General features: G+C 31.0%; 3 protein-coding genes and 4 pseudogenes across 7 annotated transcripts, besides 6 other annotated features; 5 read left to right on the top strand and 2 right to left on the bottom strand.

Moving 5' to 3' along the window:
• Positions 1-17,172: part of a mobile genetic element that runs on past the window's edge.
• Positions 1,005-1,994, top strand: TVAGG3_0600090 (uncharacterized protein; the record flags this gene model as incomplete). The annotated part of the gene is made up of 1 exon (XM_051239744.1): positions 1,005-1,994. A coding segment is annotated over one exon (990 nt), but the record flags the coding sequence as incomplete, so codon positions are not given.
• TVAGG3_0600080 lies at positions 3,246-4,100 on the top strand (annotated as a pseudogene). Its single transcript has one exon. A coding segment is annotated over exon 1 (855 nt).
• TVAGG3_0600070 (uncharacterized protein) lies at positions 6,194-6,466 on the top strand (the record flags this gene model as incomplete). The annotated part of the gene is made up of 1 exon (XM_051239743.1): positions 6,194-6,466. One exon carries the CDS (start codon positions 6,194-6,196, stop codon positions 6,464-6,466), a length of 273 nt encoding a protein of 90 aa, XP_051097567.1.
• TVAGG3_0600060 lies at positions 7,525-8,396 on the top strand (annotated as a pseudogene). The gene has a single exon. A coding segment is annotated over exon 1 (872 nt).
• Positions 8,748-9,464, top strand: TVAGG3_0600050 (uncharacterized protein; the record flags this gene model as incomplete). Its single annotated transcript, XM_051239742.1, has 1 exon — positions 8,748-9,464. One exon carries the CDS (start codon positions 8,748-8,750, stop codon positions 9,462-9,464), a length of 717 nt encoding a protein of 238 aa, XP_051097566.1.
• Positions 10,632-11,377, bottom strand: TVAGG3_0600040 (annotated as a pseudogene). Its single transcript has one exon. A coding segment is annotated over exon 1 (746 nt).
• Positions 11,396-11,996, bottom strand: TVAGG3_0600030 (annotated as a pseudogene). The gene has a single exon. A coding segment is annotated over exon 1 (601 nt).
• Positions 13,285-13,393: a mobile genetic element.
• Positions 13,535-13,643: a mobile genetic element.
• Positions 13,785-13,892: a mobile genetic element.
• Positions 14,033-14,141: a mobile genetic element.
• Positions 14,262-14,323: a mobile genetic element.
• Positions 17,173-18,283: the final 1,111 nt, after the last annotated feature.

Here is an 18,283-nt window from a genome sequence, read left to right as displayed (position 1 = left end):
AGATGATGTTATAAATTTCTTATATCCCACATCTGAAGAAGAAAAACCTAAAGAACCTGATGTTTTCCCTGAATATTATGAAGAACGGATTAAAGATGATGAATATGATGAAATTGAAAGACTGGAAAAAATAAGAGATGAAATAGATGAAAAAATTAAGGAATTAAGAGAAGTTGAAAAATATAATGAAATGAAGTAGAGGGTTTAATGAATATCCCAGCTTCAGAATCAGCAGTTCAAAAATCTCATGAAGAAAGATATAAAAATTATGTCTCAGAATCAACAAAAATTTATTAGATGGTGAAATAGATGAAACACTTTCAGAAGAAGGTACAAATTTATTCATAAACATAAGTTACAATTTATTGACGATGGAGATTATCCATGTATATTACTTTCACCTCCTCTTGATTCTGAAAAATTCAAAAAAGCACTGAAAAATGTAACATATGCAACAAATACGATTAAGAAAGAAGACCATGATATTTACACAAATTATTATTTAAATAAATGTACAGGTGTTGATAAAGTTTTTGATTTGTTAGATAAAATATCAAAAGAAACAATTGGTACATATAAAATTTTATGCGATTGTGGTTTCATTATTGAAGATACTAATAATGTTTCATATGAAAGAACAGCACCGAAGGAAGACGAAGTTGAAAGGTCTATACCATTCGTTATTAAGAATATAAAAGATATGAAAACTTATAAACATTATATTTATTCATTTATTTCAGAAAAAATGGAAGCAACCCATAAAACATCATCTCATCATTTTATAGCTATTCATACATTCCTTTTCAAAGTTGTGAAATTAAATAAGACAGGAATTAGATTTAATGTATCAGGGTACGCATTCTTGAGTAAATTAAAATGTATTCGTCACGTCGCAGATGATAAAAATTTATGTGTTCTTAATTCATTTTATGGACTTTAGCCCTGGACTTTAAAAAAAATAAACTTTATTTTTATTTATTTTTTAATTTTTTATTCTTACATAAATGAACAAAAACGGAACAGCTAAAATGAATGATAATCAAATAAGAGCCGAAGGTAGAAGGTTATTTAAACGCTTCTATAACATTCCTGATGGTGTTAATCCTAAAACTCGTAGAAGTTATTTAAATGAAGCCATAGATGCATATGAAGGATTTGACATTTCATCAGAAAGTGAGAGGTTAGCAAGAATGTTAAACGTTAATATTGATTTTTATTATTGTGACCCTCAACCAGAAGACGTAGACATAAATAAGGTAGACTTTCCATTAGTGGAATCAATAATGATAGATCCAGAATTTGAAACAGTAAATATTTTATTAACACAGAGTCCATGTGGAAAACTTCACGCTGACAGAATTACAGACGTTGAAGCACTCACAGGATATAAAGTTTGCCCCTTTTGCAAAGAAGAAGTATATTCTATCCGTGATGACCCAGAAAGGAAAAACCAAAGAAGATTTTTAAAACATTGTGAGAAATGTAAAGAAAATAATGGAAGATTAATTCAAGACGTTCAATTGCAAAACACACAACAACCATATGCACCACATATCACGAAACAGAAGATATATCAATGGCTATTAGCACATAATTTGCAGGAATATTATAAACCAACAAGATATTATATTACTTTTGACTTCGAAACATTAGAGACTAAAGAAGAACTTCAACTTTCTGAATGTGCAACTTTGAACGCTTACTTAAAACCATTTATGGTATCATCAACTGTCAAAATAAAGCCGCAAACGGACTCTTTGAGTCCTGAAGGTCTTTCAGACCGAAGCGGCGAGGTCGTAGACCGTGATAAAACATTTACGAGGAATTTTTGCTTAACATCAAGTGATTCGTTCATCTCTGATTGGATTGAATTTTTATTTTCAACCTGTTCATTAGTTGCTAAATCAAATATTGAACAATATGAAGAATTAATGAAGCCGCAAACGGACCAAACGGCGGGGACTTTGTCCCATACATTAAATGAAAAACAGAAGGAAGCATTTAAAGAACTTCTAGATGAGGAATTCAATAAAGTGAATATCATAGGTTTTAATTCGGGAAAGTTTGATTTAAATTTAATTCTTCGTGATTTAAACACTGCAAAATGGAAAATAAAATCAATGCTGGGTTCTTCTTCTCAATTTAAGCAAATCATTGTAAAGAAAACAAACTGTCCATATGAATTAAGATTTATTGACATCAGAAATTATATAGCGGGTGGAACATTAGACCAATTCACTCAAGATTTCGGAAACAATAAATCACGTGTTAAATCCTTTTTCCCTTATCAATTCATCACATGGGAGAATTACGAAGATGAATTATATAAAGTGGAACCATTCACTCAAGATTCATTTTATTCAGCATTAACTCAAGAAACAATATCCGATTCAGATTATCAAATATATCTCAATGATGCTAAAAATTTTGAGAATAGATTAGAATATTTTATTCATTATTGCAATAAAGACGTTGAAATTATGATTGACCCAATTGATAAAATTATTGAAGAAACATTTGTTTATAAAATTGACATGCTTCATAATCTTTCTTTATCATCGAATGCATCAATGATTCGTTACGCGTTAGCATATAAGAACTTCAATCCTAACGAAACATATCCAGAAGAAGAAAATGTGGAATCAAGTTTTGAATTAACAAAAAAGTATTGGAAATATAAAATTGATTCATATAAGAAACAAGATGAAAAAGCAGAAAGGGATACTAAAAACAATGTTTCAATGGATGACTATCAATACTATCACGATTTAATCCTTTCATCTAAATGCAAAATGTGTGGTAAAGCGTTTACATATGCTAATAAACCAACATTAGATAGAATCGATAATGAAAAACCACATACCAAAGAAAATTGTCAGTTAATGTGTTGTTATTGCAATGTCGTAAAATCAAATAAAGATGAAGATGTTCAACGTTTAAGAATCAATTTAAGAAATTATACATTAAAAAATAATTTACCAATGACTCTAGATTCAGTTGAAGCTTATCACATCCTCCGTAATGGAATTACTGGTGGTTTATCAAATGTTCAACATAGAGTAAATCTTAAAGGAATCACGCACATTAATAAACTTTCATATAATCCAGAAACTAAAACTGTATCAAATGAGGACACTTCCAACATTATGACTCATTTCGTTGGTGTTGACTTTAATTCATTATATCCTTCATCATTTTCATCTAATCCTCATGATTTCATTCAATATACTGACCATAAAATGTATATGCCGGGAAGATTGAATGGTGTTATCATTTGTGATACAGCAACAAAGAAAGCAAAAGCACTGGGAATAATTAAGAAGAAAAATACTTTATTCGTGGCTGAAGTAAAGGGTCACATTGATGAAAAATACATTAATGATTACATAAACTTTTTACCAATAATAAGAAACTTTGATATTATCACAGATGAAAAAACAATTGGTGGTTTTATGTATAATTACATGAAATCAAACAATCTACCAGTTGACCAGAAACAGAGGAAATTAACTCAGTTAGCATCAACACACAACCAATATCAACCATTTTCTTCTTATTATCTTTGGTATCTAATAGACAGATTTCATTTTATCATTGATGACATTCAATCAATTTTAACATTTACGAAAAAACTTGTTTTAATGAATTTGCGAACAATTTATGAACGAAAGACAAAAGGCTGAATTAGAAGGAAATAAAGGAAAAAGTTTATTTTGCAAGATTTCACTTAATGGATCATATGGTTACGATGCAATGAATACACAAAATTACGCAAAGACTAAAATAATGAATGCACAGAAGGCACGCGTTGCATGTATGTCAAATAAGTTTAAAAACATAAGAGAAATAGGAGAGGATACGTATCAAGTGATGCTTAAAGATAGATTTTATAGATGTGATACATGTTTACAAGAGGCATTCTTCACTTTAGATAACGCAAAATACTGGTATTTGGTTTTCATTTATGATTTTATGTATAAATGCATGGATGTTAATCGTTTTCATTTCATTGAAGGTGATACTGATTCATCTTATTGGGCAATCGCTGGCGACCCAAATCTTCCTAACACTCAAGCATTTCAAGCAATTGTAACCGATAAAAAATTTTATGATAAAAACATTTACAAATTCGCACCTTTTGATTTCTTCTGTTTTAATGAGAAATTTAAACCTAAATTAAAGAATAAAGCTGAAGAAAAAGCACATGAGAAGAAGTTATTGGGTTTAGCAATTGAGAAACAAGGTGATAACATGGTTGCTTTATGTCCTAAGTGTTATACTTCATTCAACGGTTCAATTGATGGAAGTGATTTTAAAAAGATTGCACAAAAAATGAAAGGAGTTAGTTTACGACAAAATAAACAATTAACACCTAAAAATTATTTGGATATAATAAATGATAAAGTGATATTTGATGGTCAGAATATTAATTTACAACTTAAAAACGGGTCAATGACTCGCTTAACAATCGGTAAGACTGCATTAACAGGAGCACACACTAAGGCTGTATGTTGTGAAAATGGATGTTGTATGCCATTTATTTAATAAAATGCCACAGAAGAGACAAAAGGAACCGTAAATAATGGTTTTGATACTATGATTCAAAGAGGCGGGCACCCTTAAAACATTATTTTATTTTTATATAAATGAATAGCGTAGATTTAAAAAATTTAATTGATGATTTAGTACTTAATCAAAATTTTCTTAATTATTATGAATTAAAATCATATCTCCAAAAACATGATAACAATATAACGGGTGATGATATGGATTATTATTATTCGTATTATAAAAATGAAGTTTTGAAATATCATGATAAAATAATTTCTAAAATTAAAGACAAAATTAAAAATAATGAATATTCAAAGGGAAAAAGTAAATCACAACTTAAACAATTGAAAGATTTCAAAAATAAAGTATTAACAGAAGAAGATATTGATGAATTATATAAATTATATAAATTATATAATCCTGAGCCGCAAAAACCAAAGGAACAAAAACAAAAGGTGCAAAACGCCCAGGTCCTTCAGACCATAAATGAAGCACAAGCTTTAATTTATGATTCATTAGTTAAACCATATTCAGCCCGACTTTTAAATGAAGATCAACTTTTGGAATTCATCCTTCAACATAAACTCGAAGCGGGAAAGTATATCAAACCTTTATATACAGCATATTTAAAACAAATGAATAGAATACATCCAGAATTAATGAAGGGGGGAATGAAATCCAAAATCAAAGCAGATAAAATTAAACCACCTGCAACACCAAACCTCCAACGACAGTACCTCCTCCTCTTCAGTTAATCCTTCATCATTCACTTTATTATATCCATTTCAAACATTAAAGAAGCAAAAAGATTTTAAAAAGGATTTCAAAATATTAAATAAACCAACTGACCCAAAAATTCAACCGTTAAAGGAAAAATTTAGTCGCCCTTCATTTGCACCATATCCATATTCATACGAAATCGATCATTTAGAATATTCAAGAGGAAACGTTACTTATTTATTTGCCATTAACATTAACACCAGATATTTATATTGCATTCCGGTGAAAGGGAAAACAGAACAGGAAACAAGAAGAGCTATTCAATACTTACTAGATCATGAAAGAGTAGATAATATAAGGGGTGATGGTGATAAAGGATTTCAGGCAGCTATGGCTCATTATTTCCCACAAATTAATTTTTACTTTTCATCCTCTCCATATACGTTTCATAATAAAATAGTTGATGCGGTAATGAGAACTCTTAGAGATGCGTTAGGGGTTAATGGTCAGATATACTGGGATGGAAATCATGACTCCATCATACAGCAGTTAGTATATTATTACAATAATACATGGCATAGAACAATAAACATGAAACCGGTGGAAATGAAAAATGATATTTCAAAAGAATGGGAATATATTAGAAAGCAAATGGAAAGGTTGAATGATGTTAAACGTGAACAAATTAATTCGGGGCTCATGAATTTTAAACAAGGGGATAAAGTTTTGATTCATCTCGATTATGGAAAAACTGATAAATCAATGACAAAAAGAAGACGAAGATTTGACACAATAGCTGAATTTGTTAGATATATTAACGGCAATGCATTAGTTGAAGTTGACAATAAATTAATAGAAATTCCGATTTATTTTATTACTCCATTATATTTAAATAATATTTAATTTTTTTATTTCGTAAGAAATGAGTGACAACGAAGCATCCAAGAGTCCAGACAATGAATATAAAAAGAAACTAAACAGAATTAAATCAAAAATATGTTATTACAAAAAGAAGCCACAATGTGGTGGGGTTGAAAACGATAAAGAGAGGAAAGAAATAATCGAAAAATTAGAAACTTATCGTTCAATCCTTAAACTGAGTGAAGCAAAAATAAAAGAATTTAATAGAATAAATAAATTGATTGGAAGAGATGAATTTAATAAAGATGAATTTTTAAACTCTATCCAAATTTAATTTTTATTCCTCTTCGACAACATCTCTCTTTCCATCATTACTGCATAACCACATTTTCTCAATTTTAGTGGTTTGTTATTTTTAACATGTTCTTGCATCATTTTTATCATTTCCTCCCTTGTTATGATTCGTGGTAAATTTTGAGCTTGTGGGGTATTCATTTATGATAAAAATAAAAATTTGTTATCACTTATTTTATCGTTAATGGTTTTTAGGTTATTCAATAATTAATTATTTTTGAAGAACTGAAGGTGCTACCATGTTACCATGTTGACAACAGCCGCTAAGCGGCGAGACCTGAAGGTCTTGACATTTTGACAACAACACAGGAGGATGGCAGTTATGAATTATTTTTGAAGAACTGAAGGTGCTACCATGTTACCATGTGCTACCAGGTCATTTAACTTCTATGAAAAAATGTGACAACATGACATTTTGACAACAACACAGGAGGATGGCAGTTATGAATTATTTTTGAAGAACTGAAGGTGCTACCATGTTACCATGTGCTACCAGGTCATTTAACTTCTATGAAAAAATGTGACAACATGACATTTTGACAACATTTACGAAAATATGATGCAGTCCAAAAATAAAGTTAGTTTTAAAATTATTTTTATTTTTTTATTCCTATATAAATGACAGCAACAAACAACAGCAACAACTATATCGTTTCTGATGAAAATATCATTGATTCATTAGCTGAGGAATTAGTTGTGGCAGAAACTAAAACCCTCAACGAAAGAATTGGTGAAAACAAGATTGATTTACATAACTACCTCAAACACGATGGAGGAAGAGGAAGGAAAACTGGTATGGCTTTATTAGTAAATAAAATTTCAAATTTAACGATTATAGATGTTGATATCAATAAATCGTACAATGATGAACTTAAAGAAACAGTTAGAAAAGACATTTTATCAAAACTTTCGGATAAAGATATTATCGTTAAAACCGCTTCAGGAGGTCTTCACATTTATTGCAACACTAATTTCTTCTATTCAACCTCGAACAGAATGATTAAATGTTATTCCTGCAATGATTATGATATTGACATAATGACTTCTATGGATGATTCAAAGCGTTCATTAGTGGTTATGGCTGATTCAAGAGTTCGCAAGAATGCAACAGAACCAATCAAAACATACTCATTCATTCGTGGAAGTTATGATTCAACATTAACCAGAACAGTGAATGATATATTAAATGATTTGAATATTAAGGTAAGAGTTGAACAGAAGAATGAAGAAATAAAGACTATCATGAATGAAAACAAAGATGTAAACATTGACGATAAACTTGCCCAGAGCATAGTTGATGGCATCTGTGATTTTGAAGTACATAATGACGGTGGAAACATGAATTTAGAAAAAAAATAACATTATTCACACTGTTTCAAGCTATTAATTCGTTACCTAATCATTTGATTAATGAAGCATACGATAACGTTTATAACTTCTGCAATTTAACTGAAAATGCAAAAAGTAATTTTGAAAAAGCACGTAGTAGATATGCACATTTAATGACTTCTCCATTTGTTTTGGTGAAGATTCTAAAACTATATCAAAAGGAATATTATGATGAATATGTTTTACCTTTATTACGTAAGCCAAAAATAACATTTGATATAAAACTTGATGATTCATTCTTGATAACAGATATTAGACGCAAGGCTGAAAATCATCAGTATAAAAACAGTTCTGAAGTAATTGAGGATTTATCACGTGTAATCCGTTTTGTAGATTGTGGAAATAAATATTTCATTCAGAAAGATTACAACATACACGACAAAATGAATCAAATATCATTTGTTCTTCAATCAAACATGAAAGAGTCACTCAAAATGATTAAATTATTTAAAGAAGAAGGTAAAACAATAACAGCATGGGATGTACTACTAAATCAATTATCCTCATTAACCGTTAAGGGTGTTTGCTTTAAATCTGATTCTCCAGATGTTTTCTCAACGTTTCATGGTTATAAATACAACATTCTTGAAAAGCCTGATTACTCAAAAATTGAGATGTTTATGAATTTCATTAAAGAAGCCATTTGTGATAATAACGATGAAGTGTATAAATACATACTCGGCTGGATTGCATCAATGATTCAACATCCAGGAATCAAGAATGAAACAGCAATTATTTTGAAAGGACTTCAGGGAACAGGTAAAAACAGATTTACTGACATTATTTCTGAACTTCTCGCTGGTTATTCATGTAAAAACATTACTGAAATAAGTGAGTTAACGGGTAATTTCAACTCAGTTGTTGAAAATAAAATGTTTCTTGTACTTAATGAACTCAAGAATGTAGGTGAAGATAGACTCGCAAACTTCAACGCTTTGAAATCAATTATAACGGATAATGAGATTAGAATTAATGAAAAGAATCAACCCAGAAGAACTGCTCAGAATGTTGCAAACTTCATTTTCGTAACTAACAACGTCTACCCTGTCAAAATTGAAGTTGGAGACAGAAGATACGTAGTTTTAAGAGTTAATGGTAAATTCAAGGGTCAATTTGATTACTTCAAGAATTTGATGGATTCATGCACAAAGGAATTTTATGATAATTTACTGACGTATTTTATCAATTACGACCTTTCATCATTTAATGTACGAATCATACCGATGACTGAAGCCAAACAAGATTTAATTGAATTATCATCAAATCCTTTAGATGTATGGATAAATACACATTATGATGAATTGTGTGCAGGTATGACGTGTGAAAATGCTCTATTCTGCAAACCATCAGACATGAAAGACAAAAACTTTCAAATGAGTATTAAGGATAAATGTGATAGGAAACATAGAAGAATAGACGGTAAACAAACATGGTGTTATGTTTTGAAAGAAGAAATGAAAGGATTATATAAACAGGTTGAACCAAACGATAATGAGGATTCATTTACTGACGATGAAATACCTGTAAATGAGCCGCTAACGGACTCTTTGAGTCCTGAAGGTCTTTCAGACCGAAGCGGCGAGACCTGAAGGTCTAGCTTTATAAAGTATGATTGGAATTTATTTTTGCATTAATCCTGCTGTGTTGTCAAAATGTCATGTTGTCACATTTTTTCAGAGAAGTTAAATGACCTGGTAGCACATGGTAGCATGGTAGCACCTTCGGTTATTCAAAAATAATTCATAACTACCTTCCTCCTGAACTGTTGTCAAAATGTCAAGACCTTCAGGTCTCGCCGCTTAGCGGCTGTTGTCAACATGGTAACATGGTAGCACCTTCAGTTCTTCAATAATTAATTAATTATTTTTGAATAACTGGGAAATAAATTTACGTCAAATATGCAATTTATAAAATCTTATGTCGACAGGCTACGTAGCACAGTGGTCTAAGGTGGTGTTATGGAGGGGTCAAGGTCTGTGGTTCGAACCGCGACAGCGCCGTATTTTCTTATTTTCTTTGTTTGTCTTGTTTGTCGTGAATAAAAAGTGTCATAAAAGTGCTCTATCTTCCACGGGAATAAATAAAAAATTTACTTTATTTCTTCTTTATTTCTTCTTTATTTCTTTGTTCCCGTGGAAGAAGGGTTTTGCTGTTTTTTCTCAGCCGAAATCAATGATTTTTTCATTTTTGGAATCCTTAGCGAATGAGGAATCTTTTCTCTCGTGGAAATGATATAATGTTGAGGTGAAGAGGTGAGATCTCGCCTGTTTTTTCACCTGTTTTTATGGTAGTAGTGAAATAAAATTTTGTTATCAGTTATTTTATCATCATTTTATTAACTTCATCTTTAGTTAATAATTTGAATGGATTCACTAATGTTCCACCTTGAGTCCCAACACTTACCCTGGCTAATTGTGAAGAACCTGGGATAAGTACTCCACGAAATGATTTCATTGGTAACATTAATTTAGAAATAGTTGGCTTAATTAATTTTGTCATTTATGATAAAAATAAAATTACATAATTTAAATTTTTTTCTTTCTCATTTTCTCATCCTGTTTTGGTTTCAGCAACTTTTCAAGTTGTTGTCTTGTCAGTAACTTGAATTTTAACTTTGGATCAAATATTGGGTTTCCATCTTTATCTCTTCCAATAACACCATATGGTAGAATCTTCATTTATACTAAAATAAAAATTTAAATTATGTCGTTTGCTCTTTTGGAGCTCCTAAAGTTTGTTTCACAAACATTGAGCGTTCATTGAACTCTATACCATGCGAATACAGTCATAAATGGTGGCATGTAATCTTTACTTTGTCCCGTTGTTTGTGTATATCCTGAAACGCGATGTGTATGGTTTCCTTCTCCCTGAGTGTCACTCCAGTAACAATTTATGGCAAATTTAACATCATCTTTAACATCATATCCTTTACCTTTTGTCATTCCTGACCAATCCCAATATCTATGCTTATGCCAACCTGCTTGAGATGTGCTTAAATCTATGTAGTGACTGTGTGCAGGTAAATTTTCACCTGTAATCGTTTTACTTCCCCCTGTTTCCTTTGAAGAGTTTGCACAATACAAAAACCTGTCGACTATTTGTTCCCATGCACCAACACCAAACATTGCTTGAGGACCTCTCACATCCATAGATGTATAAATAGAACCTACTGGGTTCATTAAATCAAACATATGAGATATTATAGGATTGTCTCTTTTGAACTTAAAATATAGTGTAACTATTTCGGGTTTCTTCTGGTTTGTGTCAGAATATTTTTTATAATATAATCTTATGTTTTCAGGGTATGTAAAATCTTGACTATAATATTTATTTTGTCATCTTCATAATAGTATACTATTCTCGTTTTTTCTATTGCATTATATCTTTTATATCTATAATATTCTAAATATAATGTTTGCTTTTTTGGGTCTACATGTGCGTCAACACCATAGTCATAATAATACGGTGCTGGAGCTACGTTAGACAATGTCATATCTGTCATATCTGTCATTTCATAAACTCTTAAATATTTCTTTTGTTCGTCTCCATATAAGTTTAAGTAGCAGTTGTTGTCTAATGGAACTTTAACTTGTGTGCCATTATTCTTTATATAGCCTACATACATTTCATTGTTATTTTTCGGAATGAGTTTATACCGTATACCATTTCTTAAGGACTGTACAAACTCCCATCTAAAATATTTGTTTTTCTTCATTGACAGAAAAGTCGCCAACAATAGTTTCAATATTTTTTGTTCCAACTAAACTTTGGTATATTTCGTTAACAAATGATATATCTGCTTTCTTTGCTAACTCATCGTTAACATATTCCTTATCTGCCTTCTTTGCTAACTCATCGTTAACAAATGATATATCTGCTTTCTTTGCTAACTCATCGTTAACATATTCCTTATCTGCCTTCTTTGCTAACTCATCGTTAACATATTCCTTATCTGCCTTCTTTGCTAACTCATCGTTAACAAATGATATATCTGCTTTCTTTGCTAACTCATCGTTAACATATTCCTTATCTGCTTTCTTTGCTAACTCATCGTTAACAAATGATATATCTGCCTTCTTTGCTAACTCATCGTTAACAAATGATATATCTGCTTTCTTCATTATGTCATTTAGGAAACCTTTTATGAATTCCTCATTTAAATTAAATCTTCCAATCTTTAAAACTTTAGGAAATGCATTTAATGCGTAATATCTTTGTTCTTCTGGTGGAATTGATGTTATATCATCCGTTATACCTTTAATTTTTGAATTCATAAATAAAATTTCTTTTATATTTGATATCACTGCACCACCTTTGCAAACGAATTCAAAATGGTCATTTTTCAATACTATCTCCAAATCTCCATATTTCAACCTTTGCGTTTGTTCTGCCGTCTTTGAATTATATGCATATGTGGCGTATGTAATGGTCTGTGGTTGCTGTTGTTTAATCATTTATTACGATTTAAAAATAAATATTTAATCTGTTATCTCATCAGCTATTTTTTCTATTTGAAATTGCCATAATATTTCATTCATAAATTCTAAATCACAATCAAATAGGTCAGTTACTCTAAATTTAATATTTGATAAATCTTTTGAATGAAGAATAAATGAATTCCCGGATAATTGAAACGGATATGATAAAGAAAATATGTTTAAGTTGATGGATAAAATGTTTTGTATTGATGGGTAAGAGTTAGGGTCTAATGTTTGATGTGAAAATCTCATTGGGGTATTAACTTTATCACATTTGATTAAAATGAAATTAGAACCAGTGTCAGAATACAAAACATCCCCAACATCTTTTTCAAAATTTAATATCCCCAACAATGAACGAAGACGAGGAGTACAAAATTTAATTTTCAGCGGAAATTTAATAAGGTTATTTATTTCATCAAGTTCAAAAAGTTTATCAGGTTTTGATTTAAAATTTTCTTCATACCATACGATAAATGATTCATTTAAATAACTTAAAATCATGTTAATATCCCATTTCGTTATCACATTATTTATATACATATCATACGTTTTTAGGTCTACGACCCCGCCGCTATGCGGCTCATGGTCATCTTTAATAAATGATATATAATCTGAAGGGTTTAAAAGAATGGGATTAAATTTACCACTCACAGAAACGAGAGTAACATTATAAATTCCGCTAACTGTTAAATTTAATTCACAGTTATTATTCGAAATAATATTGATAATTGACATTTTTTTATTACGATTAAAAATATGGTAATCTTATATACGAAAAAAAGAGATCTGACATTGTGTCAGATCTCAGTAAAAGTGACATTTACATGTCAAAAAAATAGAATGAGTTTAAGTAATTAAAATTGAGGGTGAGAGTAGTATTGTATGAAATAATATCTCTCACCCTCCAATTCATCCTATGGCGCCGAAAAAATTTTGGTGAAATGCGACCACATTTCACCAAAATTTCTCGGCGCCATATAGAGAACTAGAGCCTGTGAGGTACTGATACTATCCATGTACCTCGCAGGCTCTAGTTCCAAGCCAAAATGGCTAAAAATTGCCCGCAATTGTTCACATTGCGGGCAATTTTTAGCCATTTTGGCTGGGAATTGGAGGGTGAGAGTAGTATTGTATGAAATAATATCTCTCACCCTCCAATTCATCCTATGGCGCCGAAAAAATTTTGGTGAAATGCGACCACATTTCACCAAAATTTCTCGGCGCCATATAGAGAACTAGAGCCTGTGAGGTACTGATACTATCCATGTACCTCGCAGGCTCTAGTTCCAAGCCAAAATGGCTAAAAATTGCCCGCAATTGTTCACATTGCGGGCAATTTTTAGCCATTTTGGCTGGGAATTGGAGGGTGAGAGTAGTATTGTATGAAATAATATCTCTCACCCTCCAATTCATCCTATGGCGCCGAAAAAATTTTGGTGAAATGCGACCACATTTCACCAAAATTTCTCGGCGCATATAGAGAACTAGAGCCTGTGAGGTACTGATACTATCCATGTACCTCGCAGGCTCTAGTTCCAAGCCAAAATGGCTAAAAATTGCCCGCAATTGTTCACATTGCGGGCAATTTTTAGCCATTTTGGCTGGGAATTGGAGGGTGAGAGTAGTATTGTATGAAATAATATTCTCACCCTCCAATTCATCCTATGGCGCCGAAAAAATTTTGGTGAAATGCGACCACATTTCACCAAAATTTCTCGGCGCCATATAGAGAACTAGAGCCTGTGAGGTACTGATACTATCCATGTACCTCGCAGGCTCTAGTTCCAAGCCAAAATGGCTAAAAATTGCCCGCAATTGTTCACATTCCCATCTTTTGTTGGTAAGACGAAGAATATGAAATAAATTATGAAGAAGATAATGATGAATAAAATATCACTTTTTATATTTTTGACACGTAAAGTTGTCACTTTTCTATCAAACTGTTTTTATCGTTTTCGTATATAACAGTAAAGCGTTATTTTCCAGTGATAAATAAAACTAGAATAAGATTACCTCAAGAATTCATAAATTCAACGAATAAGAAATTCATTCATGTTATAAATTTTAGTGTTTTCAGAAAATATGAGTCGATGTCATATTCATCATCAGGTTATATTTCACTTCATTCAAATTTAGTTCAATCAAACCCATATAATGACCATTTCATAAGATTTTCAGATGGTATTAAAAATGTAATTGATAGATTAAAATATGAACAGATTGACAATATCGAATTTTTGGAATTTTGGTTTAAATATCCCGATGGAAAAAAGATTGAAGTTAAAGATAAAGCTGATACTATAACAAAAACAATTACAATGACCGATCCGGATAGTGGGGAACAAAAAGAAATAAAACAAACGATAGAAACTGGTGAAAGGTCAATTATTATTGATTATGATTCAAAGGATTATTATTCGATAATGTTAATGCTTGAATATTAAATAGCCTTAACAAAGAATTTTTCAAGTGATATTTTATATTCATCAACTATTTTATTATAAATATCATTATATGTTAAATGAAGTTCAGTTGTTGTTCCGTTCTTTGATATCTTAATTGTGCTAATATCCTTTATAGGATTTATTTTTGCAACTGTTCCGCAGCATGAAACCTCATCATCTATGAAAAATTGAATCTTAACGTCTGAATCTTGAACATCACAAAGAATGGCGATAATGTGAATTAATGATTCATAAGGTAAAATAATTAAACCGGATTGATCAATTAAATTTATTATTGAATCATAATTATTAATTATTATATCACGGTAAATTTTCATTAATTCAGAATTAATGTCTATTTTATATGGCGCATTGCGACTGTAATCGTAGATTCCTGGGTTCTCGATGTTTGATGAAAGAGGTGGGGGGTATGTTGGATAAGTGGGAATTTCAACAGGTTCTTTACCAGGTTCAGATAAAATGATTGGGTCTCCATTCTCATGGTTTTCTTCATTCTCCTCATTCTTCGGTAAGTCACGAGTTAATAAATTTGGTTGAGTTGCTGACCTTGTTAATTCAGGACTAACATTAACTTTAACATTTTGAATAATTCGTGATTTATCATCATTTACGTTATAACCAACCGTAATCTCTGCTTTTGCGTTAGTGTTCTTTTGACTAGTGAAACGTCTTCTCATTTATATTCGAATAAAAAAATATATTTAAACTTTTATTTTGCTGGAACTTTTGAATCTATTATTTCCTGTATTTGTTCATGAAGTTGATTTTTAGCATTTTCATCGAAATTAATAGACCGAATATATTCATTAATTGCATTCTTATAATCATCTGATTTCTCAAATTTTCTTTTATCTGATTCCTTAACTAAATCATAAGTTAAACCTCGTTGCTGATATAATGGTTTCTTAATTAAATCTTTGAATGCTTGAGATAAAGCACCTGATGCAATTCTTGCTACTATAATTGGTTGGAATTGCTGTTTAAGTTCATCTTTAACATTTGCGAAAACTGGATCGAATAAAGCAACTTTAAAGAATTTCTTAGCTGGAATTTCAGGTCTTAAATTTGCATATTGACCATCAAACTGGTTAGAATATCGTGGTAATCCATCCGGTCCCTCTTCAATAGCATTTAATTCTTCATTGAAGTAAGAATATGGATTATGACGGTATGAATTAATTGGACCATTTTCACCTTCTCCAATGTATTGTTTAACAGCTTTTCCATTTTCATCAAATTGCATAGGATAATGTTCATTATATGCTTTACGTTTAGGATAATCCGTCATTGTTAATTTATACCCATTTATGACTTTAATATTTCCTTGACCATCAGTAACGAAAACTTCATTTATTCCATCAGGTTTTCCATTTGGACCCGTAATGTCTGCTTCGTGTGCTTCCCAATTTGGTCCGTGACGTTTGGCATATGCTTGAGCTTCTGGTAATGTTAAAACGTTTCTCATTTGTTTAACATCCTTTTGAAGACCGGCAACAATGTGGACTAATTCTTTCATTCCGTCTGGAACTTTCATAGTTCTATTATATGCACCCTTTTTGTTTGTTCCTTGTTTTAATGGAACCTGTAGAAGATTTGCAATTTCTGTCATGTTTAATTATAAATAAAAAATAAAAATTAATTATAAAAAGTTATTCGAATTTAATGGAACCTTTATTTAAATCAACTATTATTTTTCCATGTTCTCCTAATTGTTGATATTGTGTGTAAAGTTCATTAATGCTCATTGGTAAATTCACTTGATAAAGCATAACGTTCAACTGTTGACGACTAAAACCACTGAAAATGAAAAGGGTGGACAGGTTTGATTTAATGTTTGTGCTTAATGCTTTAAAGTATTGAACAGCCATGAAGAATGAACACTGAATGTGTCGACATTGAGTTAATAATTGATTAAAATATGATTTCTCATTAGTTATTAGTTTTGATTTCACCGCATCATCTAGAAAAATGAGTGAATGCAAAAATTCTCTATCAAAATTTGAAATAGAAAGTGTTTCAAATAATTCATCCCGTTGTTTATCAATAATTTTATCCTCTAATCCTTGCTTCTTGATTGTATTATATAATTCTTTATACATTACAAAGTTTTTTAAATAATCTTCTGCTTCTTCTTGTGATAAATAAATAATTGGAATTTTGATTAAATGCTTTAAAGATTCAAATGTATCATCTGAAGGTGAACCTGAACGGTTGATATAAATTAACACATGTGAATAGGGTGAAGTGTTAGCAATAATGATAATTTGTTTTAATATCGTTAATGTTTTACCTTTATTTTGTTTACCAATTGCTGCAGTGATTGAATTTAAGTAACATTCAGAATATGGAATTTTCATTAATTTTTCCTTAGATAGAGCATTTCTATTATCACTCAATGCTTCATTAATCATATCATCTACGTATGTATTATATACTCCTGCTAATTCTTCATAAGGGGTGGATGAATTTAAATCCATTTAATCAAAAATAAATTTATAATTTTATACATTTCTATTCATCAATATTTCATCATATGAACTTCTATACTGTGGTGTGTACCTGTTGGATGATATTTCAAACCTTCGTCCGGTGTCCATGTCCAATATGTAGTCCTAGTAAACCAAACCTGAGGAGGATTTGTCACCTTTGAACAGTAAGTGTCATTTTCACCCTGAATGATTGGATAAGCTTTCACTTGTACTGTAACTTGTGAGTTGAAAGTTTCTAATCCATCAAAGAATATACCCGCTCCATCACGTTGAACTGGAATAGTGCATAAGAATGAAGTTTGGTCTTTCCATGTTCTAGCTAATGGTGTGCCATCATATCATTCAGTGGTCTAGTTAATGAGTCCTCGTATTCTTCCGTGCATTCATTCACTCCATCTAAATCAGAAGCTTGAAGCATACGTGTAAAGAATATGTCACCCACTGTGGTCATCGCTTGATCGGGGAAGTTTCTGGAATCTATAGTGACCTGAAGACCTCGAAGCATTGGATTTTCTAAAACTGTTCTTTGCATTGCATTCTTCGGAAATGTTAACACAACATCTGTAACGTTATGAAGAGCGTATGAGAAATCTGAGCTAATACCTTCAGGAGTGATGCAACCTCCATTTAGTGAACGAACGTCAATATGTTGAGCTGGAATCATGAATGGATCTTCCTTACTGAATAAACGTGGTATTGCTTTAACTGATTCTTCAATTAAACCGTATCCTGGTGTAATGCATTTATCCTCTAAAACTTCCATCTTTGTGCATGAAATAATAACGTCATCAACTGTTGCGTCAGCAGATGTAGCGGCTAAGCTGTAATTAATTTGGCAGAAAGTCCGATTTGTTGGAATTTGCGATCATATTTATAAACATGATTCATAATCTTTTCATAATTTTCATCAGTTATCTTTTCATAAACGTAATTTTGTAAATCAGCAACTCTTAACGGGTCAACCTGACAAAAT

Source organism: Trichomonas vaginalis, chromosome II (assembly GCF_026262505.1).
Source record: "Trichomonas vaginalis G3 chromosome II, whole genome shotgun sequence".
Lineage (NCBI taxonomy): Eukaryota > Parabasalia > Trichomonadida > Trichomonadidae > Trichomonas > Trichomonas vaginalis.
The sequence above is the reverse complement of the archived record's forward strand: the minus strand, read 5'-3'. Positions and strand labels throughout refer to the sequence as shown.